This window comes from Vanessa tameamea, chromosome 6, assembly GCF_037043105.1.
Source record: "Vanessa tameamea isolate UH-Manoa-2023 chromosome 6, ilVanTame1 primary haplotype, whole genome shotgun sequence".
In the NCBI taxonomy this organism is placed as follows: Eukaryota; Metazoa; Arthropoda; class Insecta; order Lepidoptera; family Nymphalidae; genus Vanessa; species Vanessa tameamea.
The window spans coordinates 11,557,128-11,584,768 of NC_087314.1; the positions used below are offsets into that span (position 1 = coordinate 11,557,128).

Consider the following 27,641-nt stretch of genomic DNA (forward strand, 5'->3'; position numbering starts at 1 on the left):
CAATTTAAATTAAACAATCAAACGATAAAAAGACAACGCCATTTCGTTGCTTAATTTCGATTTGTGTATTTATTACAATTTGCATTTGCAAGTAACTGAAATGGCATTTTAATATTCATTCAGTCTATACTGAATTATCACATTAAGAAATTTATTTTAATCTTTATGATTGAAATAAAAAAAAAACATAAAAAATAACCCAACATTTTCTATAGATACAAAAACATGGTCTCAAAAGATTAAATTTCCCAGTCATTGGATATGTTTATGTTTCATTTTTGGGCATAACGTGACATATAATGTTGCCGGTCCCGATTTCGTCGTTCTTGGTCAAGTAAAATAAAAATTTTAATATGATTCTCGATCGCTGCGCCAACAACGTGCCCAAAATAAACCAACCAGGTCCTTACTCAAGCCACATACATATTTTTTTTTTTAATTCGATCCGTCCAATTATGAGGAGTTCAATGACATGCACACCTACTACAGAAGTATATATATAAAGATATACGTTATCTGTGAGGCAACAATTCTGAACAACATTTGAGTTTGAATTTTACAACATTCCAGGTTAATATTGTCCTTTGCCTCAGGCATAAGTCACGGTTTACCGTTAAATCCGTAAAGAAATACATGGTGACGTTATCGAAAATAAAAAAATAAAAAGATTTTTCACTTATATCGCTAATCGCTTGTCGTTAGGCCTGTGTTGTAATATATACAGAAGTAACGATAATCGATTAGGTTTATAAAAAAGTTGTCGCTATGATCTCAATAAAGCAGTGCCGTTATATTTTTTAAAATATTAACGCTTAATAGGAAGGACCTGGAGTTCATTCGTATTTACGTATAAGTATATAATATCACATTTGCATTCACTGATGCAGCACACCGTTATGACTGAGTCTTTATTTGGCTGTAGGCTTTATAATATAATCCCTAAAGCCCGCGTAACTGACACTTCCGCTGCGCTTTATGTCAAGTTCAAAGGATTTACGCACGGTCAGTGTGATTCGTTCTTTTGTTGTATTACGATTTTTGTTTGAGTTAATTGTAGTTTAATGCTTGATATCATGGATATGTGAATACCTTGAGTATACTAAGATTACACAAATCTATTTTATTTATCTGTTATGCCTTGATAGGCATTATCGAGCTAAATATAATAGGTATATCGAAACCTCGCAAAGTAAATAAAATCAACGCATAGGAAATTGCAGCTTGAATGAAATTCGAATTACTTAATTTATTTGTTTTGTTACTTTATAGTTGCGTAATTATAATTTTATCTGCAGTTAGTAGGTGTTACCGTTGATAGCTAGGAACTATTTCGAGGAATCAATCTTAGAACTAACGGTGTGATTTTTGCTCGTATCGGCTTTTAGACCGCGTCAATTGATATTTAGAAATAACCCTTGAATGCTTTGGTTATATTGCTTTACTATTTTACTTCAAATAAAACGGATAAGACTTATATAAAAATAGACTTATAATATGAAGATTTTAGCCTTATGCGGTCTATATTTAATCGACAAAAATAACAAGTTTTATTACATTTGTTGGAGAGAACTAAGTTACTTGATAGTCCAATTCATTTATCATTGTCATAATTATTAGATTTATGATAGAGGCTTAAATAGGTCTGATAAATGCATTGATTGTGTTAACGGGTGGCCATCGCTCCCATGTATCATCCAATTTCTGTTATCATGACTAAGGTTAAGGTTATACGATTGTACGAGTGACCACGATACGATTTATGCTAGTCGTATTATTTGTGGTCAAATAAATTACGTACGCAATACAAACCTGCGCGCGCAAAAATAGCTCAGTGGCTTATTGTCATTGTGCCGCTGTCACGCTCGATCTCAACTTATCTCTGAATTCAGCAGCTTATCTCGCAAACCACTCGACACTTACTAAACGGTAAAGTGAAATATTTCACCTGGAAACGAATTGGTGCTTCCTGCTTCTGTTCGTGTCACAACTGTGCAAATCAGATACAGACACGACTAATGATTATTTTAAACGTTTAAGCGAGTTAACGAGTGTCAACATGGAATGGAATTTTTTAATTGGATTATCTTAATATTAGATACAATTGTGACAAAGGTCGTTTGTCTGATTGTTAATTCTCGATTAAACATTTATTTAATGATGTGTATAGATATAACAAAATTATCATTTAATAGTAACAGATCATTTTTAATAAATAGGTATTAAGGATCACTTAAGAAAAGCAAAATATTATTTTGAAATACTATATTATAAAATTATTATATTTTTTTGTTTCATTTTTTAGCACAATTGCAGCAAAAATATAACAGCAACCTACAAATTATTCAGTAGCTAATTTATCATAATAGGTGTTTCTGTAGGTAACAGTGCAATATAACCATTGATTAGTTAATCATTATTACAGGAAACATTAATTAGTTGTAAGATAAAGCTTAGAGACACATAGTCGGCTACGAAAACGATATTAGAAAAAGATGATAAACGCCACAATTTTAAGTTAAAATGAAACATCAGCGAAGGCTAGTATATTAATAGCAGTGGGTTATGGCTCACCTGATAAAATATAAATCGTAAATCTTTTAAGGCTTTAGTAATCAGACTTTCCCGTTCATTACTTTCTCTGTGCATCTTTATGGTATAGGCAATGCAAAAAGTGATGAAAGTTCTACCGTGTCTAGAAACTAGGCAACTGGGCACATTAACTTTATTGTATATTTATAATGTGGAAAACGAAAATAAATTAATGATTTATGGCGACCGGGCATAAGCGGGAAATCGATAAGTATATCACCTTTCTTGTCTATATTTGTAGAATATAAAAAGTCTTTAAAGGTAATTGGATCGTCTCGGTGAGAATTTTAAGTAAATATTTTTTTCTTGAGTGTGACCTAGAATATATCTACTACTCAAAAAAACACTAGAACGAAAAAGTGTTCGGAAGTTTTATGCTTATGAATATTAATAATATTAAATAACCTTAATAAATGAAATTGTTGTCAAAACCTACTTTAGGTATCGAGGTGTAGCTTTATGTTGCAGATGTCAATCTCTATTTGATGTATATGACATTTTAGTAACAGTCTGTAAATGTCCTACTGGTGGGCCTCCTCTTCCTTTGTGGAGAAGGTTTGGAGTTTATTCCATTATGCTGTATTAGTCACAAGCGGGTTTCCTCACGATATTTTTTAAATCACGTCAATATACCATAAAGGATAAACATATTTGATGTATATTGGGAAATAACACAGGTAGTAGCGGTAATCTATTACTTTACACATTAGTACAGATAACCGTACACGAGGTCTCGTAGATTTTTGACTGATTTTAAAAAATATATATATGAATATTCCTTTTTACTGCCGTTAGGGGTCGATTTGACGATCGTCCGAGGGGTAAGATTAAACCAGCGACTTTCACATCGCTAGGCGACACGTTAACGTTGAACTATTAAGCATTATATTATCTCGTATCTTAGTTGTTTAATCATTTAAGATAGGTTTAAAGTCTTGATTAGGAATTAGGGTCAGTGTTAATTGTATCATAAAGCTTACCAACTTCCTGAACGTCGACAATTTTCTAACACCTAATAAGCTATCGTTTCCTGAACGAAACGAGGGGACGATACAATCGGTGATGTAAAAACACTTCATTCGCAATGGTTACACAACACCAGAATCGGCGGTGATGCCGTTATAATGACCGACAATAGACAGCTCTGGTGTGGCACGGCCTTAATTCTCAAAATGGAGTACCGCAATTTACTATCGTAACGTACACGCGATGCCGAAAAATGATTCGCATTTGCATGTACTAGGATAATGGTGTAGCGCAAATTTAAATGAGCTGAGAAAGCCCAGTAGACAACATGTATCTTTTAAACGTGCAAGCACCGCTGAGTATTCGAGCATTTGATTCGAAGTTAAAAATCTCATGTGTCAGGCAGTGAAAGAAAACGTAGTGAGGAAACTTGCCTACGTCTTTACATATTCGGTCACTAGTCAGCTATGGAGGAACTGTTCAAAAACCCTTGATGAAGAGAAGAGGCTTTGCCCAGCAGTGGTAAATTTTGCGTGTCGAGTCTGTACACATTAAAATAGTATAATATGTGTCAAAAATAATAGTAGTATTAATATTAGGCAAATGAGAACCGCCTTTTGCAGAAGTCTTGACAACTTCTACTAGATTTAAGACATACATATACGCTGTGGTCGATTGAGTGTTACGCTTAAACGGCGGAAACCTTACACCCTCTGCGCCTTGTAATGTTAACGTTTCTTCCCGCAGTGATATAATAGGCGATAGTTGGGTGCGATGCAACCCATGATCACCAAAAAAAATGGTTATTATATTTAAAAAATATGTTCAAAAATAAGCTGACGTTTCCCGTAATATTAAGTAATACTACCCTACTAAATAAAAGGAAAGTAATTATGGAATAACTGTGTTTAGTATATAGTATTTGAAATCTGCTTCAAACACTTTACCCGATGATTTTCAGTTATATTAAATAAGGAGTTAAAATTATCAAAGCAATATAAAAAGTAACTATTTATTATTTCCTTGGTGGTATGGCTTTGTGCAAGTCCGTCGGGGTAGGTACCACCCTTTCATATTATATTTTACCGCCAAGCGATATTTAGTATTGTTGTATTGCGGTTTGAAGTGTGAGTTAGCCAGTATAACTACGGCACAAGCGCATTGGTTATGTAAGAAAATTTCCTACGGCAGCAGTGACCACTTACCATAAGGTAGCCCATTGGCCCGTTCGCCTACCGATGCCATAAAAATATATACGTTTGTGAATGGATGTCAGTAGGTATAATGTAACACTCGTGAGTAATTTGATTTCATGTTGCGGTAGAATATGATAGTAATACTTTTTATACGCGAAAGATTTACTGTTATATTAAATTAGGCTTTGCTTATATGTGTATACAGTTATGTATAATTTTTCGTTTTGGCCTACATAGTATATATACAGTTCTTTTATATTTGTATAGGCACAATACTTTAATGTATCGTTATCGCAATGAAATTATGGTTCTTAAAACATTTTGTGTTTATACGGCTTTTTTAGCATTTTGTTTTCTGATCTATATCATAATCTAGAAGAAACAAGAGCTTATACTACGCATCAATAATTTCCTGAATCCCAATAATAACCTGTTTCTTACGGATTGATTTTGTACGAATAATTATAAGTTTTTTTTCGATTTTTAAGTGAGAATAATTTCTATAATTACTAATGATATTGACAATATTTATGAAATATTGAATAGTATTGCATGTTAAATTTCAATTATTTTTGATGAATCTCATAAAATACTTAATATCGGAATATTGGTTAAAATTATAGTCATGAAGGTACTTTTTTTGTTCAAGTTATTAACTTGAAACTATCATAATATAATGTCTTCAATATTTCTAAGGTCATTAAGAGTAGTTAGAAACGTAGACGTGCCATTATCGAGTGAATGATTAGACTTGTAACTCAAAACAATTTCTACTAAAATAAGTGTTTTGAAGTCGGTTAAATAACCGATTACAAGAACCGAAGGTTCTATTTAATCTCAAATGTATGTGCGTTTTCTTTCAAAACTACTCGATTTATTCGTTCACTTATTAGAAGTTTTTGAACACAAATATTTATATCAATTTTTTATGAACATACTAATAGTAAACTTAATTAATTGATGAAGTCAATTCTTCTACAAAAAACTTAATAAAACGTCTTTTCATTTATAATTGAAATAAGTATTCATTATTTTTATTGATTTCTCGAGGAAAATTTCTTCTTTGGACTCATTGAAGTGTCATCTTACCCTTAAGCCCAAGTATCTATTAATAAAAACGTCATTATGTCTCCTATTGTTTTCAAGATCTATAATCCTAGGAATAATCCGAATGGGGAAGTATTAAGCGGTAACCATTTAAGATAAAGTCAACATTCCAATAAACCGCACTTACAAATAAATTCATTTGCGATTGTTTATTTTATAATTGGATCGTATCGGACCGTTCTATTCCGCGTTTAAGGAACCTTGAATCAGTATTTATAAGATTCATGTATTTTAGGAATGCTGCATATGGTTTATTGTTAGAAACTGGATTTCTTTAATGTTAAAAGTATTTTGTAGTGTTTATATTTGATATCGTAGAGCTACAAAATGTTGTAGGTGTCTACTAATTGGAAACTGTTATGTTAGTATAAAAATATCGTTTCTATTTTCGCTCACAAAAAATGTTGGACAAAAATTTTAATGTTTTACATAGGTTTTAAGGTGCACCTTGCTCTCTGGTTAAGAATTTCAAAATAAATTTCGAAAAAAAACAAATCAATTCTAATTATTGTCAAACCTCAAATTTATATTAAAAATATAGATATTACAATTTGGGTTTCCATTAATTATAATTAAACGAAAATGGATAAAATTGCACTTCACAGAATTGTGATCATCTTTGATTGACGGAAAAAGTTTTAGGACTATTTTGATGGTTAATTACGTTTAATAAAAATAACAAATTTTAGAATGTACAGAATTGTTCTCCGTTAATAATTTAATTTTGTAATAGTAAAGATAATTCTTTACAGCGGTATGCAAACTATCTTGATTCTGTTGACTAATAATGGTATGATAATAAAAATAGTTGCCGAAATGAGGTGCATTGTTTTTGTATCGAAATATGAATGTTATTGCGATAATCTAGAAATTGCATAAATGACTACAAAATTTACTCTCGAGTCTTAGCTCATTATGTGTCCTTAGGGCGGTGAAATTTAGCAACGAAATATTTAATTTGAATAATTTGATAATAAACGTGCATTTCTCCTTCAAGTAAAATCTCTTCCCTGCAAAGTAAATCAACAAAAGTTATGTAATACGATTCAGACAGCATTGTAATGGCGCGCTGTTAAGTTGTAGTGTCCACGGCATGAGCGTTTACCTTTTAACTTGTTTAAAAAAATCGAAGGAATGTCAATCTTATGGACCACATAAAAGGTCTATTTTTAACTGTAATAAAGTTCCAAAGGGATGAAAAGTGAGGTAAAGTTTCCGATTATGGAAATGCGTTCTCTAAGAGCTGTTAGTTGAGACACTGAAATTATGTCGCTTTATATAATTATTCGCCTTCCGCTATGATGTTTAATATGCAATTTAAAGTCCGTATTTGGCGTTATTAGGATAAGTTAACGTTTTCAATTATTTCCTTGTTTTCGAAATATGTAATTTGTTTAAATTAAAAATAATGAATTCAATCAATTTGAAATATCATGTATATCATTCATACTTTCCTTGTATTAAAATCGTTTGAAATTAATTAAAACAATAATATGTAATATATGATAATTTATCCATGAGATGTTGACGGAAATATTAAAGCAATTACTTCGTATTACTTAACATTGATATAGGTTTGTCAATCGCTAATTATGCGTTAGTACGCAACTATCATTTAGTGGAAGTGTAATTTTATGCAAACAAATGCGTGAAAGGACGCGGTATGGCTATTAGCTTGTGTCGCCTTGCTCTCAAACCGTCATGTCAAGGACTTCTGACAATTGTTTCGGGTTGTTCAGCATGTAAAAGATTTTATGGTTAGTAAACTTTTCACAGTTGCTTAAGGTTGTTTAAAATTTTATATTTGAAGGCGAGTAATTTATTATTGTAGTGTCGAACATGCGCTAGCTCTTAGCTTTTTAGTGTTTTACCTTACTTCAATGCAATCGATATCACTGTCACTATAGACAAATGGACTCTATTGTACGCACAATGGATTTTTGATACTTATCTTAAACTCTTGGCTTGAATAATATGTAATAGATTTGACATTTCAAATATTGTACAATGCTAAGATAAACATTATAAATACACAATGATATCATACAAGCTGACCGACTAGCTAAAACTGTAGTGCTCGTTTATTTTATTATTTTTTTCTTAAATTAGAAAATAGTCTTCAGTTTGATTGATCCGCAATTTTAATTTATATCTATAATTATATTTACGTTTATTAGTAGTTCGTTGTATATTGGGACGTAATTAACATCGAATGACGTAGAATTTATGTCATAAAGCAATAATAATGAAAAAGTCAATTTGTAAAATTTATGTCGTACCTCGATGATATATCGTAGTGATTACAATTACTGGGCAGTGCGTAAATAAACGCAGATTGCATACCAGAGGGTCTGTGCAAACTCATATATAATTGACGAATTCCCTTGTTGAAAAGACTAAAATGTAATCAGATGACATGATCAAATGATCAAAGATCGCCAATTTCCTTGGTTTGATTTTAAATCTCTAACATTTAATGCTTAAAAAGAGAATTCAAAAAAACTTATTGGACAACAACAGTTGCAGTTGAATTGAGTTTAGTTGTGTCTATTTTATTGAAATTCAAAGTTCGGAATGTGCAAAAAGTTTCGAGCGAAATAAATTGACGATTGATTTATCTGTTCCTATATGAATTATCTATGTGAAACGACACCGAAATCTTATTTAATTTGATGTCGATTGACAATATTAAAAATAATATAATTCGAATTTGCTTTAACCTCACTTAAGTGAGAATATTTCAGATCATTAGCTTCGGTAACTGCAGCCGTATAAGCTTGACTAGACCAACAAGACATATTGTTAATATATCATTTAAATGTGTCACAGAATATGTCTCATGTTGCTTAAACGTTACATAATCGTTGAGATGGAGAACAAATCGTGCCATATAGTTTATTGATTCAGGTGTTCCCGTAAACGAATGACAAATGAAATAATTTCTGCGTGTCCACCTCCGCCATTACGTAACCGGTCACACGACACGTCTTGTTTAGGAAATGTTGATATATAGCTGGAATTTATTTGTTAAATCTCCTTCGTCGTTATCTACCCCTGTTTAAATGAGATAACTGTAACAAATTGTTTTAATACATTAATATTTTTAGAGTACATAAAACTAGCACTAAGATTATATTAGTCCTATTTGGTAGACATATCTTATTAAATTTTAAAATGAAGACCTAAACTCTAATAGAATAGAAAAGCTAAACGTACCGCCGATTAATTGCATCTCTGTATTAAAGCAATTTAGTTTTGTCCATGCCTTGTTTAATGTTGCGTTAGCCGTTAAAGGTAAGAAAGTGCTTAGTTTCATCCAGTGTCCAGCGAAATCAATCAATCAATGCCTGTGTTCAACGCTGTATTACACAGCGAGCGTAAAGTTTGTATTGGGCTTGACAATAGTGGGAACAGTCATGTATCCGTACACCTCTGAGCTATCGGGTCTCCTATGCGATAAGAAGTAACAGACAAACAAATGTTTACTTGTTTATGTAATAGCGCAGATTCAACCGTTTCTATTACGTTATTGGGTAAGAAGGCTTAGCTAATTCAAACGGAGCAAGGGCTACAAACTAGTTGTGGATAAATAGCGGGAATTTATTGACTAAATGTATTTCGTCATTACGGTTTATCTTCTAAAATATAACTGGTATTGAACAGTGAAATTGAAATATAGACTAGGCTTTGATACAACTAGCTATAACTTATCAGATTAAGCTTAAATGTGATCGAAATCTGGAGGTGTTTTCATATAAATAGGCCAATTATATTGAAATATTACATCACTTTATTTACATATAAAGTACGTGTTAATAAAAAACTATTTTATGGTAGAGGTTTTGAGAAATTCAGTTAAGAAGTTGTCCCGTCGATTTATAATAAAATAACTTGGAAGAATAATAAGCGTTGTTCGTACTTCGTACTTTATAAATGTGAGGTGGTAGGTTTTTATTAAAATTGTATAAAAAATCATTACCTATAATTTTTTGTTTATTATTTTATAACTATGTTTTTGACTTTTCCATTTACAATAATCAGGTTGACTTTTCTTTTGAGATGGTGTCTTATTACTTACGAATGTAATCTTCTTCGGTGTCTGGTTAGGATTAATAACAAATGATAAACAGTTTGGAAATAACGTGATAATTAATTCTTTCTTTTTTTCACAGAGCATGCCGCCGCCCGCCTAAGGCATGAGTGTGCGCGGAGCGGGGGGGCAGCGCTGCCAACTTATCTTGCAGCGTTGCCTCGCGATCCACCTCACGAAGCCGGGCAACGCGCCAGATGACTTCTGGATGTACGATTCTGGTTATCTGCTGTTCCAGGTGAGCAATATTTTCATATACTTCTATCTGTGTTATATATAACTAAAAAATAACACCAAGTAATTTTAACGGCTTTATTAATATTAATCAATTTTATTAATTACATAATACTATTGAAATAATTCAATAGTCTCGTCATAGATGAGCTTTTGTTTTTCGAGGCGATTTTATATGTTTTTCGTGCTTTTTTGTGTAACTTTACGATAATTTGGATTACTTTGATTTAACAAAAAGTTTTATATCCATACAGCATCACAATCATACTTTTAGGGTTTTTGATTATTTGAAAGTTTTTGTATTGAAATTATTCAACTATAAATATGGCTAAATATAATATCTCAAATATAGATATGATAAAAATAGTGCGTGAGAATCTAGTTTATAATTTAATAATTGATAATTATCAATGTTTAATTTGAGAGTGTGTGAATTTGGTATAGGTTTGAATGAGATAGGATAACTATTTTTACAATAAAATGTAATTGCGTCCGGAGCACTTGCAAATTAATTATTATTTATTATAGATGAAATTGACGGTGATCTGATGAAAGTATAATTTCCTTTATACGATACATTATGTATTCGACGACGTCACAATAAAATATATATTACAATTATTTTTTATACATATATAAACACTTACAAAAAGTTAACAAGAATTCGACATGTTTGTTAAAAATATAAGCGAAAGGGAAAATAAAGTATTAATTTTATGACCGCTTTAAGCTATAAAAAGTACTTATGAACTGTTCGCTTCTATAATGTTTTATTACACTTTCGTTTTTCGATGCGTGAGAAATGACTGCGTTAACATTAATGTTTATTTGTGAGTAGCTTTAGATAATGCGATACATGAGTGAATAAACATTTCATATTTAGCACCTTGAACAAGTCACTTTTACATTCAACTTAAGCTTGAAAGTTATGGTTTTGAGTTATTTTTGTTTATAGGTTATTATATAAATAATAATAACAATGTACCAAAACAATATTATTTCTAAGATTAACATCAACGCATAAGATGTTATAATGTTGAAGTCAACAGACACTTTCCATAACCTTACCTTTAACTTTACGCTCTTTCCGAGGCACTAAACTCCATTGCCAATTCTGCTTCCTGCGCTGCGCACCTACTGAGAATTCCTTGACGGAAAAAACGAATAACTTTTTAACATCCGATCCGGCTTTCGAACCTCACAGCTAAGCATCTCCAGCTTTTTTAATTAGCCACTAAACCTATGACGCGTAGGTTCATAGTAATTAAATGATAAATAGTATTTGCATCTTCTATTTTTTTTCTTTATTTATGTTTTGTGGCTGAATTACAAGTTATGTATTGTTACCTGTAATAATGTGTCACTAATTATAGAATAAACGAAAATATTTTCTTTAATATATTTATGTATAAATAATTTTAGAATGTTTAATTTCAAACATCAATATGATATAAATATTCAAATATTTAAAATTTGAGTTAAAAGAAACATACAAAATTTAAAGATCATCAGTTGTTTATTTTATCGTTTGGTTTTAAATATTTAAATTTTGGCTACATTTTGTTACCTAAATGGAATGTTTTTTGCCATTTCCAGTGAAGTCATTGTTTTGGGGTCACAGCTGCCTCCAATTTCGTTCAACTAGACATTCATTGCAGCTGCATTTCCATGGATTCTGATTAGAACTAGATCTGCGTTCGTCAGTCTAATGAATGATTACATTCACAGATGCTATGTCTAGACATCTTAAATACAAATGTAAGGTGATTATATAGATTGATATTTCACTCAAAACTATCAGCGATTTCAAACTTTTATCTACCAACCGATTGCCTATGATAAAGCCTTTTTTTATACTTGTTTGAATAGATTTTTTGTCAATAACACTCGGTACATTTCGAACCGGTGTTCGCTTAAGGATTTATTAGTATTTGTATATACCATTAGACCAACGAGGCAAGTACTAACCGCGTATGTGAGGAATAAGACCAGTTCTTACATAAGAATCAGTTTTTTACCGTCTGATGAGGCTCATCTTTACTGAATATAATTTGTTCTTCAATTAAAATTCTTAATTCTATAATGTACATAATTATCTAACATAGACCAGATGTTTCCGTTTTAAATAATTATAATTAAAATGCTTTCAGTCAGTTAATGAGTGTAATGCAAACCATTAGACTAATCCAGACTAGTAACCGGTACATATGACTTAAATATATCACAAGTGCATCGGACTTGCATTATATATTGTGCTATTAATTTAAATCGAGCGAACTACATCGCTAATTTAGCTGTTAGTTTCATTTATGGACTTAGTATAAAGATGTAGCGGTTTGAAAATATTTTGTTTATGTTCTTAGTACCTAAAGAAGTAATATTAAATGGATATCCTTAAATACCGTGCAATTAATTGCCTGAATTCGTAAAAAAATTACATAATTACATAATGTGAAATTATGCGATTTATGTAACGTAGTCACTCAACACTTATTTATTTATACTTTATTGCAGAACAATTAAAAAAATATTTACACAATCAATTGTTAAATATACAAAGAGGCAGAGGATTAATGATATTATATTTTTAAAAAAATGTAAAAAGTATATATATTGGAAAGGGCACAATAAAAAAAATAAAAAACAATCAATACAAAAACGTCATTAAAAAAGTGGAAAAGGATAGTTTTATATCTTTGTAACTTTTAATAATTAATTAAAATATTTTAATAGTATTGTTATGCTTATGTATGTTATGTATGCTTACTGCAAGATAAAAAAAGGGTTTTCATATTACCTCGCTCGTTACTTAACTCAGATTTGAAGCCACAGAAGTATGTGTTGGAAATCTGAAACCGATTGGTCAGCGACAAAGTTCATGCATAATTATTAAATAAATATCAACCTTGTATCTGGTGCTGTAGAGTTCAATTTATTTAATTTATTCGAGTACGTTTGAGCAATGTGCGTGATTCGTTCGGAATTGAGAGCATTATAGATAATTCATGAATGATTTATCTGATAATGGATATTTGAGTCCGTTTATTGATTTTTATGTAAATTATGAGTTACATTCTAAAACCGTTTATGACAAACACATTTCCAAGAATGTGAATTCATACACGTATCCAATTAAGCTTTCCCGGATAATACATTTCCTTATTATTGCTGCCACAAATAAATGTTCATAATTATGTTATACTAGCTACCCAACCACACTTCGCACGAATAAGATTAGAGATTTATCACAATTATTGCACGAATGATAAAGAAACCAATGAAAGGAAATCAAAATATTCTTTACTCGAGTAGTCTCATAAAAGCACTAATGACGCAGCACACTACAATATTGATTCCAATTTGAAGCTGCTGACTATTTCGCAGTGTAGATTCTACCAAGAAAGACCAGTTAGAATGACTACGTTGGTATTATGAACTTAATTTAAAAAAAAACAAACGTAAATTATAGCTCTGTAATATTTGTATGACGATGGTGATTATTGTGAAAGATCATTATCAATTTTATAATAAGTCATAAGGAAATCGAAATAAACAGACATCTTCATCACTATTATTTTGATATCCGTTGGAGGTATAATAAGCATATACGCGATAGATCAGAGAAGAGAGAAGTTATCGATAACGTTAGGAATATAAGATACTTAATCTCCATATATCGCTTGAACATATAATAAAATATTTATTATATTTGCAGAAGCGTAATAAAATTAACCGAAGTTACGTGAGGCTACCATAGGAACTGAGAACGAGAAAGTACAACGCAGGTCACTTGCGGGCCCTTTATAAATCTTATACGTGCGTTGTAGCGCGTCATTGTTTCATTTTAGTATGGAGATATGTCAGCTAGATAAAATGAATGGCCGCTATCTTTGAGATTATGCGAGAATATTTTGTTAACTTTCATATTATTATGGAGAATATTGTATACGACAATGTTTCGCGCGAATAGAATCACTTTTATACTAAATATAATAATAAATTCATATAATTTTTCGGACGATTTACCTGAAATATATTTATTAATTCTTATTAAAGATTTTTTTTCTTCTTTTTATGCAGGTACGTTCACGGCAAGAATTAATAGTCGTATTATAAATAATTGCGTTTCGTCCTAAGCTGTATCACTCTATATCAAGTTTGATCGAATTTTAGCTGCTACAGTTTAATAAAAAATACGACTGTGTCTATCTACACAGTGTTGCGAACACAGGCATTACACGAACACCATCCTATATATGCCACAACAATAAATATAATGGAATATTTGGAAGGAAGATATTAAAAGTACGTCTACTTTTAGAACAATTTAAAGGAAAATATCTACCTTCATCGAAATTAGGCCCAGGGAATAAGGCTTTCTATAATTTTATTTTATCTTCTTATTCTGTTTTTATTTGCATATTATATATGTATAACTGTACGAGTGATTTATGATTGTCACTAAAAATTACATTAATTTCAAGTACTTACAAGTTAAAAATACGAATGTTCAAACATTACACGTACATTACATGTATTACATGTACAAAACATCCGTATCATATACTTCGATTTATTATCTGCAAATTGTAAAACAAATTTGAAAAGGCATTAATGTAAAAGTGATATCTACAAATAGAACAAAAATATAACAAAACGAAGCTGAATGGATCGTTATTTTCAATTCGCTTCAAACAATGGATCGCTCGGTCGCTTTTGTTTGTTCTGAGATTTCATCTGTCCAGCGTAGAGTCGCCAGATTCGACGTCAGCCTTTCGGACATTATCGCTATAAAATTAAATTTTTCGAATGTAATTATTAAAACGTGCTGTCGATGATTTACTTTTTGTTGTTATATTTTATATAGATTTAACTATTTATGAAATTACTAGGGGTTGGTCAACGGGTTGAGGAAGGACGGGATAGAGGTTCAGCCGTAAGGTGTAGGTATAAAAAGTAGCCTATGAAGTTCAAGCTACAATAAACCAAATTTCATCATATCCGTACAGCTTAGCCGTACCAGACAGACAGATAGAAGATTTACTTTCGCATTTAAAATATTGGTATCAAACACATTACTATTTGTGTTAATTATTAATATTTTGACGACATTTATGCTTATATTTCTAACACATTTTGTGTTAATGGATACAATTCACCATAAAGATTATATAATATATTTGTCTTATAATTTAGCCAAAAATGCATTATTATACTATTATATTAAAAGTAGCTTAATATTTAAAATAATATATTTATTTCAAAAATAATTTATTGTACTGAATATTTATTTATTTAGAAATAAATAAACTGGAATATTAGATTATTGAAACTAAATTGTAATACAAATATCGATGAATTTTCAACTTATAAGTACAGTTCGCACAATCTAAGTTTGCCGGCCTATATTTAAGCTCATGGAGACGTATTTCTGTGAAGCTATACGTCAGTAGGAAATAAACGAAAATCGACTATTTATATAATTGTAACCGAACAGCATGCGTATTTTCTGGTCAGGTATAAGTTATTTTGTTTCCAAAATTATGTTTATACATATAAATAATTTATTTATATATAATAATTTCTTTTAGATAAATAAGAATGCGCTTATTGTAAAATTAGCACAGAGCAGTGCCATAGTAACAATTAAATGTTACTTTTTTAGTTTTCGGTTCACAACTCACAGTATTAAATAATCGGGAAAGTCTTGTTTTCTCTCATTTTTATGCCGAGTCTAGTCTGACGCCTCGTAATTTCCTCTGCAGACGAATCCGGGACACTTATGAACGAAAATAGTATTATTGTAGAGGATTAAATTTCTATTGTGATATGAGATTGCGTTACGATGAAAACATTTAATAAAACTATTTATAATATTATCTGTTCGTGCCACGAAGCCATATAGCAATTTAACATATATATTTATTTATATTTCGTTTTTTTTTCATATAACAATCTAACAAAGTATCGGTACTTTAAACATTGGCGACGTATGGTATCCATTTCATATATTATTTTATTACGTTATTGTTAACGATTGCGTGATTATGAATTTGTAGATGTATAAGAGTTTCAAACCATGAAGGTTTAATATTACCATAATAGGGAAATATAAGATTGTTTGAGGTTGTCACGTTATGCTTAGATGTCTACACTTCTAACAACTGGAACACCGCGGAGGCCTCGACCACTTCCTCGAAGGTATCTTTATTACGTTACCGTTCTACATTCACTTGTTACAAAAATAATGTCATCTTTTTTATAAAAATTAAGTAATTGAATGTAAAATTACATTCAATTACTTAATTTTTTAGGCTATTATCAATGATAGCCACGATCTGGTCATGATTTATTCTAATTTTATTAGTATACTTTGTGATTAAATGCTCAGGATGCTTAAGTTTAAGTGATTATGTTAAGATAATGTTTTATTTTAAAAAAAAATATTTCGATTCGACACTAACGACTATTGGATATTTTGATTAAATATTTCTTAGTGCTCAAACTTGTAACTATTGAAGGTTTAAAGGCTTATGTTACGAATAAAACCTTAGTCGTCGTTGATTTTGAAGAAACGCTGCGTAAAGGCTATGAACAATCTGAGACATGTTTTATTTAGATTTTAGCTAAGTGCAACTGAATAGTTGCTGGTTTTTTAGTTTTTATGTATTTATCCCGAAAGTACAATGTGATAACTTTTTACATAAATTATATTTATTTTCTATATGAAAAATAAATGCTATACTTAAGTATTAATAATATTATATTAATATCACAAAATACATCAAGTCTAATTCTATTTATTAAAAAATCTTTTAATCCATAATATGTGATCAAAAAAAGCATTTAGTGGCGAGAAAGAAAAGTCATTTCCGCTATGTCCCACTTAAATTGAACTCTTAAAAGGGTTCCCAAAACATCACCTAGTTAATGGTTTATTTTTAAAGCATCCACAAAGTGGTGTTTATATTCATTTGTACCAGAAGTTACACAAATGTTTACTTTTCACTCGTAATAACTTAGCTTTGTTCTTTGACCGACAGTGTCATAAAAAACGATTGAAATTTTGAAATTTTCATGTCACAAATGTAATCTCGTTCACGGTTTTCGTTATAAAATAATTGCACCTTTATGTCAAGCTATTGTTGTTTATTTAAAAAAATATGTGATAATAATTAATATGATGTAAATGCGAATTTATTTTTGCAATGAAAATTGGATTTACAAAATTAGATTGTATATTATTTAAAAAGACATGCTGTAATATTGAAATTGTATTAGGTGGGCGTGGTTTAACGGAGCAGTGTGGATAATTGCTAAAGATTGTTCCATTGTAGAGGTAAAAACTATTTTAACAGTCCGTAAATGTCTCAAAATGTCCACCGCAAAGGCTTCCTAGGGATAAGATTTTCCTTATAAATACAAATTAATATTCAAATCGTTCAATCGATTTTAATTCAATTTTGTTTCACCATCTCAGCTCTATATAGATATATTTAATTAAAATGTCGTTTATCTTGAATCTTTTCACACGTATCCGGTAAAATGCCTTTCGTTTTCTAAGTAAAGTTTTTGTTCAATACAAAAAGCTTATATATACTGATCGTAATCTCCGTTTTCGATTCAAACTATTGTTAGTTAGAGTTTAATTTGTCATAGTTTAAAGTAACTCAGCCGTAGTTTATGTGTTATTGTGTATGAATTTAATTTTATGTTCTATACACTTTCATCGCATTTTTATAGATTCCAATAAAGAGCCGTGAGAAACTATCGCGTAAAAAATTCTATTACCATTTACTTTTAAACCTATGTACCTTTAGCCAAGGTTTTATGTACGAAATTATTAGTTTAATATTAAAATTAATCTTGTAAAATAAGAATTCAAAAGTGCTTGTAAGAGGTTAATTGAATAAAGTATATTTTGATGTTAAAAATATAATAAATTTATTAATATTATAATATTACAAGTTTTTAGTAGTAATGGAATAAATGGGTCAAACTATAAAGGGTCTTTACTATCCACTAAACCTTCATAATATTATGACACATACAACGCGCGTCGTACACATTTTTTTAATGAATTATTGCAGACAAAGAAAAGTCAATAAATTTAAAAGAAATTGGTTTTACATAAAGTTTTTTGTAAATGTCTTAAGAAAACTTTTTATTTATTGGCATTATCGTAGAACAATATTCTAGATTGGAACACAATTCTTGATAATTTGTTTCTGTACTTTGCGAATATATAAATATAAATGGTTTGATTCCAGGAAAAATTAATTGCTATGGGATATAGATTTTGTGTCATATAGGTTGAGAGACTGTCGAATGGGTTATCGAATAGTAAGTGGCCACCGCTGCCTAAAGACATTGTTAATTTAAGAAATATTAATACACCACCAATCATGGAAACGAAGATGTTATGTGCCTTATTAAGAATCACTGTTGAGAGGGTGGTACTAATCCCGACGGGCTTACACATAGCCCTACCAACACTTTATAAATTTATAATTACTTTGTAAACAATTTATAATTTACATCAAAATCCTGACCCCGGTATATGTTCTTCTATAAATTAAACATAATTGATGAATAAATTATCTTATTTCTAACAGCCGTTATAAATGATATGCAACATAAATAAAACACTATAATAAAGTGAAATACTTGTCAATTATATCGTATAATCACTTTCTCGTGGTCATTTTGCACATACGATGGATTATCTATAAATCTTGATCGTTAAATGATTGGCTTATGTAAGTGATGATATCTTGTAAGTGGGATGGTCATTACCGTACAGCCTGCAGCGGAATGACGTTTTAAGGGCTTTTGATTAACCGTATAAATCGTGGTCTTCAATTACTTGATGATATGTGGCGTATATAAAAGTGAGAAGTGCTTTTGAGTTCCGCGAAAATTATATACCTACATAGTAAAAAAGATAAATTTTACGATACATTCATAATATACGAAAGTGAATTTTTTAAGTATCTTTTAAGTCCTAATTGCAAATTGTAAGTCCTGCTACATTTCCTTGATAATAACACGTACTATATAACTATTCCTAACATAAGCAACCGATACAACTACGATGTTCTGTTCTGGTGCCCAAAGTTACATTGACTACATCGTCCTGATGTTTAGCGATAGAATAACTGCTTATTGGGTATTTATCAGAAGGTGATTGCACAAAGCGCTAATGCTGGTTGTAAATGTGTTTGTTTATTTATTTCGTCTCTTCAGATCTCCTGTCTTTAAATATTTCTAACAACAAAAAAAATAATACAAAAGTTGAAGCATATTATTTTATAGTCGATTTTGTTCGTTTAGAAACTACATTTTTTTATTATAAACACACTTGCATACTAAAGCTTTTATTGATTGCATAATTCGTTAATATCTTTAATTGTTTACATCGTAAAACTAATGTTAGGGCATTCAATACGTCTCACATAAATGTCTTTAGAATGCCATTTATCTTGATTCAATTAATTTAAAATAGAACTGCTCTATTCTACTGACGGATAGTTCATGTTTTGACCCGTGAGTTAATCTTTTAAACGCTCGGTTTATATTAATGTTCTTTTAATGTTATGTGTCTTAATTTTGTGCTTTTATGAACACAATTTTTTATAGTTCTCGGGTGATTAGTTCCATTTAATTGTATACCGTATGACTTTGAAATAAGAGCTATACATTTTTAACGATTTTGTAAACATTCTCTACCCTACAGTACACGTGTGTCAATTACATGGCTCGTTATCGTTTTAACTTCATTTAATTCTATTGATACGATAATAGAAATCGTAATATACGTTACGTAATAAGCCCTTTCTATTGGAGAATAGGTTAAGAAAACCAGTAGTTGTTTATATTGAAACTTTCCTTGGATCAATGCAATTTTATAAATGTATCAACGGAAGATACAATTGCAATTATTTCACAATGTCTGTTAAAGGATATCCTTCGCTATTCATAAACTATTTTTATTTTGCCTGACACAACTGGCTAAAGTATTTACGTGCTTCGTGAAAGCGATAGATCCTCCCACTCATTAGCTATTCTATCATCATCATCATCATCATCATTTAATCAATCGTTGTCCACTGGACATAGGAATTGGGAGAGCCTAAGGCAGTTTTGCTCGCTTCATAGCACTCTAAGCTGATTTAAAATTTGTGGAATCGTTCCATTGTTAGTGGCAAATTTGGGCATCGTATGTATGTAGTCACTGGTAAAATGCTTTGGTTAAATACTATTACCATACAGGAACCGAAATACAATGTGTATTCCTTTTCCTATTTGAAAGACATCTTAGTTCAAGATATATGTATGTAGTGTCAGATATAGTTAATACCAGCTAATTCTGCGGCTTTACCGGAGCGAAATTTATAAAACTTTACCTATAGGACACAAACCGTCTCCCCTAATTTCGACCTCTCAAAGGGTGAATTAAAAATATAGGAATCGAACTATATCTATATCAAAGTTAAAGCGTGAAGAGGTAACATAGTTAGTACGCATTTATATTAGTATAGATTTTATTTACTTTTTATGTATTTTAATGTTTACGGCTAATGGAGACTTCTGACTATCAAGTAGACCAATTGCTCATGTGTTAAAAAATCAGTAATCTAAAAGTAAGTTACACTTTTAGATAATTTTAAACGCAAATTTTTTTAAAGTGAAACCAAAATTATTGAAATATATAATAAATCTTGTAAATTTACATATATTTTTAAATAAATTGCATGTTCATTTCAAGCCAAATGAAAGTCCGGGAACTCGACAAAATATCTGATTATAAGATTTCAAGTTCATTGCCGCTATTACACTTTTCTCGGTAGTAATTACTGTCATTAGTCGTAATAATTGCGGCTCCACGGCTATTTGACAAAGAGCTTTCCTATAGTGAAGATTTAGTTAACAAAATAATACAAAACATAGATTTACTTAACAAAACAATAATAACATAGCGCCCAATAACACTTTGAAGACTTTTGAGTTTGACCTACTAAAAATATTGTTATATTATAGAAATAAAATGTACAATATTTATTAATGACCATGTATGTATATCCCCGGATATCGGTTGAAGTAACGGATAGCAACATTAAAAAGTTATTGGTAATAAATAAGCCAGCTGGAACCGAATTTTGATTAAGTGGGATTTATTATATTCAATATATTTTTTTATTAGAATAATGGTCTACGCAGTTTCCCCGCGATCTAGCGGCTCGTCAGGTGTTAACAATATAAATTTTTACTGTGGCTAATGGATAGCCAGTGTAAGCAGTCAAACAGCAGTACTCAGTATTGTTGTGTTCCGGTTTGAAGGCTAAGTGAGCCAGAGTAACTACAGGCAGAAGGGACGTAACAGGAATGGTTAATATTTCTTACAACGCCATTGTCTATGGTGACCACATACCATCAGGTGGCCCATTTGCTCGTCCGCCTACCGATATCATAATATATATATATATATATTACATACTATACATTTATTTATGCAGCAATCGTCAGACTGGTAATAAATATATCTTAATATAAGCTAAATTATTTCAAACAATCATTTATTATTTAGCTTTATGTGATATTATAATTTATAACACCATTTAAACAATTACGCAAACGTCGTTAGAATTATATGTATAAGTTTAATATGCCATATATTTCTTTGAAGGTGTATATATTCTAACTTTAATGTTAACTAATTAAAGTAACTTTGTTTATCTGTCTGTCTATAACTATTTTACTACCAAACCACTGAATCGAATTTGATGAGATTTGACATAAAGCAAGCTTTTTTATACATAAAATCTGACGATCAAAATCCTAAACTGCGAACGAAGCCGCTAGGGACGACTAGTATTTTCAAATCAAAAATCAAAATCAAAATACTCTTTATTGTACACCAGTAAACATATAGTTTAGACACGTTTAAGAAAGATGCACTAGAGGCGGCCTTATTGCTAAAACAGCGATCTCTTCTAGGCAACCTTAAGATCGAGGAAAGAAACAGAGATAAAAAGAAAAGAGAGAGAAAGAGGTAGGGGTGTACAAAGCAGCGGTGTCTTTTATATGTATTATTTTATTAATTATACTTTATTAAATAAACTTCCCATATAGTAAACGATATTGAAATTTTATTCTTATAACCAACACATTTTTAACAGAGTCTCTTAAACTACATGTCTACGAGAACTGAGAAATCTCATATGGACATTTAAAAACACCATTTAAATTATCTCGTGTAACACAAACATTGACTTGTGGTCGCGCAGGGAAATTATTTAATGGCATATTTCCGTATGTTCCATAATACCTATCGCATATCATAGTACTAAGAACGTCTAACACATGCCTTTCTAATAAGCATTTAATATTTCTTATTAATATGTTGATCTTAATAAGTAAGTCTCAAATACTATCATGTTTTATAAGCATTTTCGATAGAAACTCTATAAAAAGGAGTAACTGTGTAAGAATAATTTTAAGACGAAAACTATCAACAAATTTTGCAGTAAAATTGGCGTAACACTTGTACTCCGCGAAGTTAAATCGAGCGAAGGAAATTTGTGGAGCAAGTTTCTGGAGCCTACGCGCTTTCGATTCGACATTTGCTACCAATTTCACGTTGACTTTATTTTTCAATTTAAATGTTTAAAACATGTTAGCTTAGCTTTTATTATTCCAACATTTGATTTATTTTTTTTTAACTTCATACATACGAATATTTTAAAATATACAAAATGAAGCAATTCATGCCGTAAAGTATAGTGTATGAATAATAAAAAAAATAGTTGTATACTGCATATCGACGTCAAAATTATTTTTCGCATATTTTCCTGTAAATTCAGTGGTTACAATAACCCGAGATCGGGTTATTACTATGTTAAAAATCAACGCAATCGCTCTAGTGGAACAAACAGAGTTACTTTCGTACGTATAATGTATTCGTCAGACAAGCAGTGCTTACGCGCACATGTCGAAGGCACGTTACTTTTTCTCAGCCTCAAATTATTGAGGAGTTCAAATCCAAACAAGCATCAATGTGTGTTCAGTTAAATGGGCGTTATTCATTTATTGATTCATGCTTAGCGGTGAAGACACAAATTGCGAAACGTGCATGTATCGGATGAAATTCGGCCTCATGTACAACCGCCAACACAGTAGATCAGCAGCATATTGCAATAGGCTCCAAACAAACACTCAAAAAAAAAACAGGAAGTATTAACGCAACGGTGGGACAAATGCTAGTAATATACTGCTGCTTATTGAGTTTCTTATTTTTTCATTTCTAATACAGTAAATCTATATTATTAAATTATATTAAAGTAAGCTTCCAGTACGTTCACGTTTGCGTTATTATTCCTTACGATGCTTTATTCCTTTGACCAAAGATGAATGTGTATGAATTATAAATTACAGTAACACAATCGCTTCCGTAGGTTCATCACATACGATGTTTGACCTCTGAACCATTAGATCTTTAACCTGATACTACGACTAGTTATTACATGCATATCATGGGATCTATCATAAATTACAATTTGACAAACAAGAGAATTCTCTTTTATAAGTTTTTATTAAATAAACAAATTCAATTATTAAATATCATTGTTTTTTACGTATGATGGATGATGTTATAGTTTAAATATAATTTATACTTTATCTGATATATATTATTAAGCGTAAGGCAATTTGGTGTAAAATTAGTTTGGGATTTGGATCTGGATATGTATATAAATTATGAGATCTATAAGATAGTAAAAAAATATTAATTCCCCCTTAATGACTGGAGAGGATCAAGCGAAAAAGGTTTTATGTGTTTAATGAGTCACGAGAGTGTAGCACCTACTTCCTAATTCGGCGCTTTGTCGCCGATATGAAACGAGCCAGTCGACCAAACATATTTAACAAATAAGTAATAAGTAAAAGTTATTTAAAGGGACTTTAGTAACAATGAATCAATCGTGTAGATGCGGAAAAGAATGTAATAGTACAGTCATGCATAATTAATTATGTTAAATTCTTATCAATAACGTGAATAACACCGATAAATCTACTTTTGAAATATGAATGACAATCTAGATTTGACTGTATTGGTCCGCTTTACCTTATAAGGTCATCGTTATAATTTATTAACAGTTCCGGACTAAGGCGATAAAATCGTCTACTCTTATAATAAGTAATCACATTTCCGTACTGTAATAAAGACATAACTCTTACACTCAATTTTGAGTAAAAGGAAAAGTATTTAGAAAAAGTTATTGAGTCATTTTTAAATAAAAGTATGAGATTTATTTCCATAGAAAGGAACGCGACCGAATGGATCACCGGATGTGTTTTAGTCACCTTCGCCCGTAAAACTGGCATAAAAATATAAAGCACTCGTTTTTCAGTCAGTGTGCTGCCAACCTCTAAATTCTAACTATATCCTTAGTACTTCTAACCGGCTCTTTTATCCTTTAAATCAGAACACAGTGGTACTGAGAAATTATGTTTGATCATTGAATAATAATGGATCAGTGAGTTTTATCATCCCATACGAGCCTGCACAATAACATATATAATATCTTTAGTATATTTTAAAAATTCACTCGTCCTTAGACATTACTCGTCTCCTGTCTGTGCACGCATCAAGCGGAAACCACGGGATATTTCGAAACTCAATATGAAGGGAAGCTATTCCGGGAAATGAAAAAGTTCCCATAGAGTATTTAAAACACTTTATCCGTCCGTGGTCCGTATCGGTTGTATACTTATTTTATCGTGTATACTTGCATAACGTTACAAATTTGTTTGGAAAAATAAAAAAATGATTTGAAAACAAAACTTATTATTTTAAATTTATATTTGGTAAGCGTTAACCTGCGTTTATTGTCTGCGTTTTTAAAGAAATAATTAATATTTCTTATTCAGGTTTTACACTTGTATACCTTTGTATAATTCTCCTTTTTTGTCATGATGTTATTCATATAGACCAATGACCATTATTTATGTAATATGCATTTCATACAAGTATTATAAAATAACAAAAAACTGTTATTAGTATATAATATTATCATTGGCTGCTATGAATTGTATTTAAAACAACTGAAATTATTCTATTAAAAAATTCAAATGCTCAGTATTGTTTTTTAGTTCATCATAAATCTTAAACGTTGTAAAATATCCTCATAAACGAGTAATTAACATACGAAATAACAATAAACTTAGAATAACGGTACAGTGAAGCGATATTAGCAAAAATAGCAAAAAACATGTTCCATTGTTCAAGTACTGTTACACACGTTTGATGTAACAACTAACATGTTGTTCGTATTACGTGTACATAATAACTGCTGGAGGAGAGCTTTATTATGAAAAAGGTCAATTTTAATAATGCCTTTTTCGTTTGTCGAAAGTTCAATACACCCTGATTGCCATTATATGAATACTCCTTGAAATTATACTTCCGTTTATCAATAGTATAAATGTAAACAGTGTATTTGTTTGTCTTTCGTCCGTATTTATACTTAAACTGGTATCAACATTATTTTTTGTATAGTTGTAGTTAGTTTATGTAAAATTATCGAGCGAAGACGCAAGTAATTTTTCTGTGAAAGGATTGTCACAAATCGCGGAAATGTTGGCAGTGTTGCACTGCCCGTGGTTCAGAAAGCATGAGAAGCTATTTGTTGCATCTAATATACTGCCAAGTTCGGATTTCCGTTGATTCCGTCGTTGAGATTGTCCCAGCTGCCGAAATCAGTTTGGAGATAAATATTTTAACTTAATTATAAATAATTTATGTTTTATTCAAACATTATTATCATTCCAAAAGTTTTTGTTGAGAAACAATTTAAAATATCAATTTAAATAAATTATGACACTTAATATAGTCTTATAACCACTAAGTAACCAATAAACACCAAATTCGTAACAACATTTTTAACGTTGTTGCATTAAAATGATCATAAAATGCTTACCAAGCCTGACTCAGTTTTTTTAATTTTTCCTTAAAGATATGGCGCGCATTCTCTCAGATATTGTGTAACATGTAATAATAATCCTTCGAACCTTGCCACGATCTTCTTATCAACGCAATCGTTATTGTTATTATTTCCTCATTTGATATTGATGAATTCAACCAAATAAATAATTCATTATTTGGAGTAGACATATCGTAAGCTGACTACCTGGTCATAGTAAAAAATGTCATATTTAATTTGAATATTTCAAAGCATGATTCGAATAGCGAAAAATGTTTTTATTTCGTGTAACTTTAGTTTCAAGCTTGATCCTCACTATCGATATTTGCCTAAATCAGTATAATGGTCGCAAATAATCAAAAAATATCAGTAAATTGTAGCCATGAAATTTAATTCTACCGTTTTTATTTTGTATTTCAGCGTTGTAGTTTGATAATATCTCGTAGAAAGCATTACAGGTGGTCATTATTAAAAATGGCTTATGTTTGCAACAGATTCGCCATTTGTATATCTGTCTTTTTATTCTGGTAATACTCTATCTTGTATTCATAGTACAAATGTTTGTATTCCGCCTATTAACCTTATATTAATCATCAAAATGAAATGTAGCTACACAGAGCCTAAGAGTTTGGTCGTAGAATAGCTGCCAAGTTGGTTCTCTCCCAGACATGTTCACTGGGACATTACACCGAGTCACAGTGACTGAGACTTAGTAAATGAATTTATGCTATTTTAATAAGTAAACTTTGGATATTTGTAGCTTTTAAACTTTGAATATAGTGAATAGTAATCTGTTATTTTTATATGACGAGGAAAAGGTATAAGTGTGGTGTAATAAAATATTTTGCCTGTCATGAAAACTAAGTAGACAGTACCGAGATATATATATGTTTCATGTTGATACATAACGTTTGATTGGCTGCCTTATTGGTCTAGTGGCTAGTATGAAAATCCGATCCTGCAGATCCCGAGGTCCTGAGTTCGACCCCTTATTCGGGCCGATAAAATGTGATTGGATTACATATTTATTGTCAGATTACCAAGATCATTTACAAACAGTTACCAACCTTACGCTCTCCACTTTCGACACAATTTCTCTAAATCTTATTAAACAATAAGTCACAAATCATCATCATGTCATACGAAAGCGACTCTTATCATATAGGAGATAGAGAAGTAAATAGCATAAAGGAAACAACATATTAGAGTTTTTATTCTGAATTTCGTGGTTAAAACCAGCACGCAAATTCCGAAAGGTTGATTGATGATGATCATATTTGGCTTAAAACTGTAATTTACGAAGGATAAAACAAGTAGATATACCTTTATACTACAAAAAATATTAAGCTTGCCTTAAAACGACAAGTCAAACATAAGCTATATTAATATTATATATGTTAAAGTATATATTTATATGTCTGTATGTCTATCGGTCTGTCTGTAACGCTTTCACACCGAATCCACGAAACCTAACTTGAT

General features: G+C 30.7%; 1 protein-coding gene across 1 annotated transcript in view; it reads left to right on the forward strand.

Annotated features, from left to right (window-relative positions):
- The window catches only part of LOC113396341 (serine/threonine-protein kinase DDB_G0283821), a 153,343-nt gene that overhangs the window by 34,963 nt on the left and 90,739 nt on the right, over nucleotides 1-27,641 (forward strand). Inside the window, exon 2 of the mRNA XM_026634240.2 lies at nucleotides 10,031-10,186. Within this exon, the coding sequence (XP_026490025.2) occupies nucleotides 10,055-10,186 (132 nt within the window). The 5' untranslated portion in view covers nucleotides 10,031-10,054. The remainder of the gene's footprint in view (nucleotides 1-10,030; nucleotides 10,187-27,641) is intronic.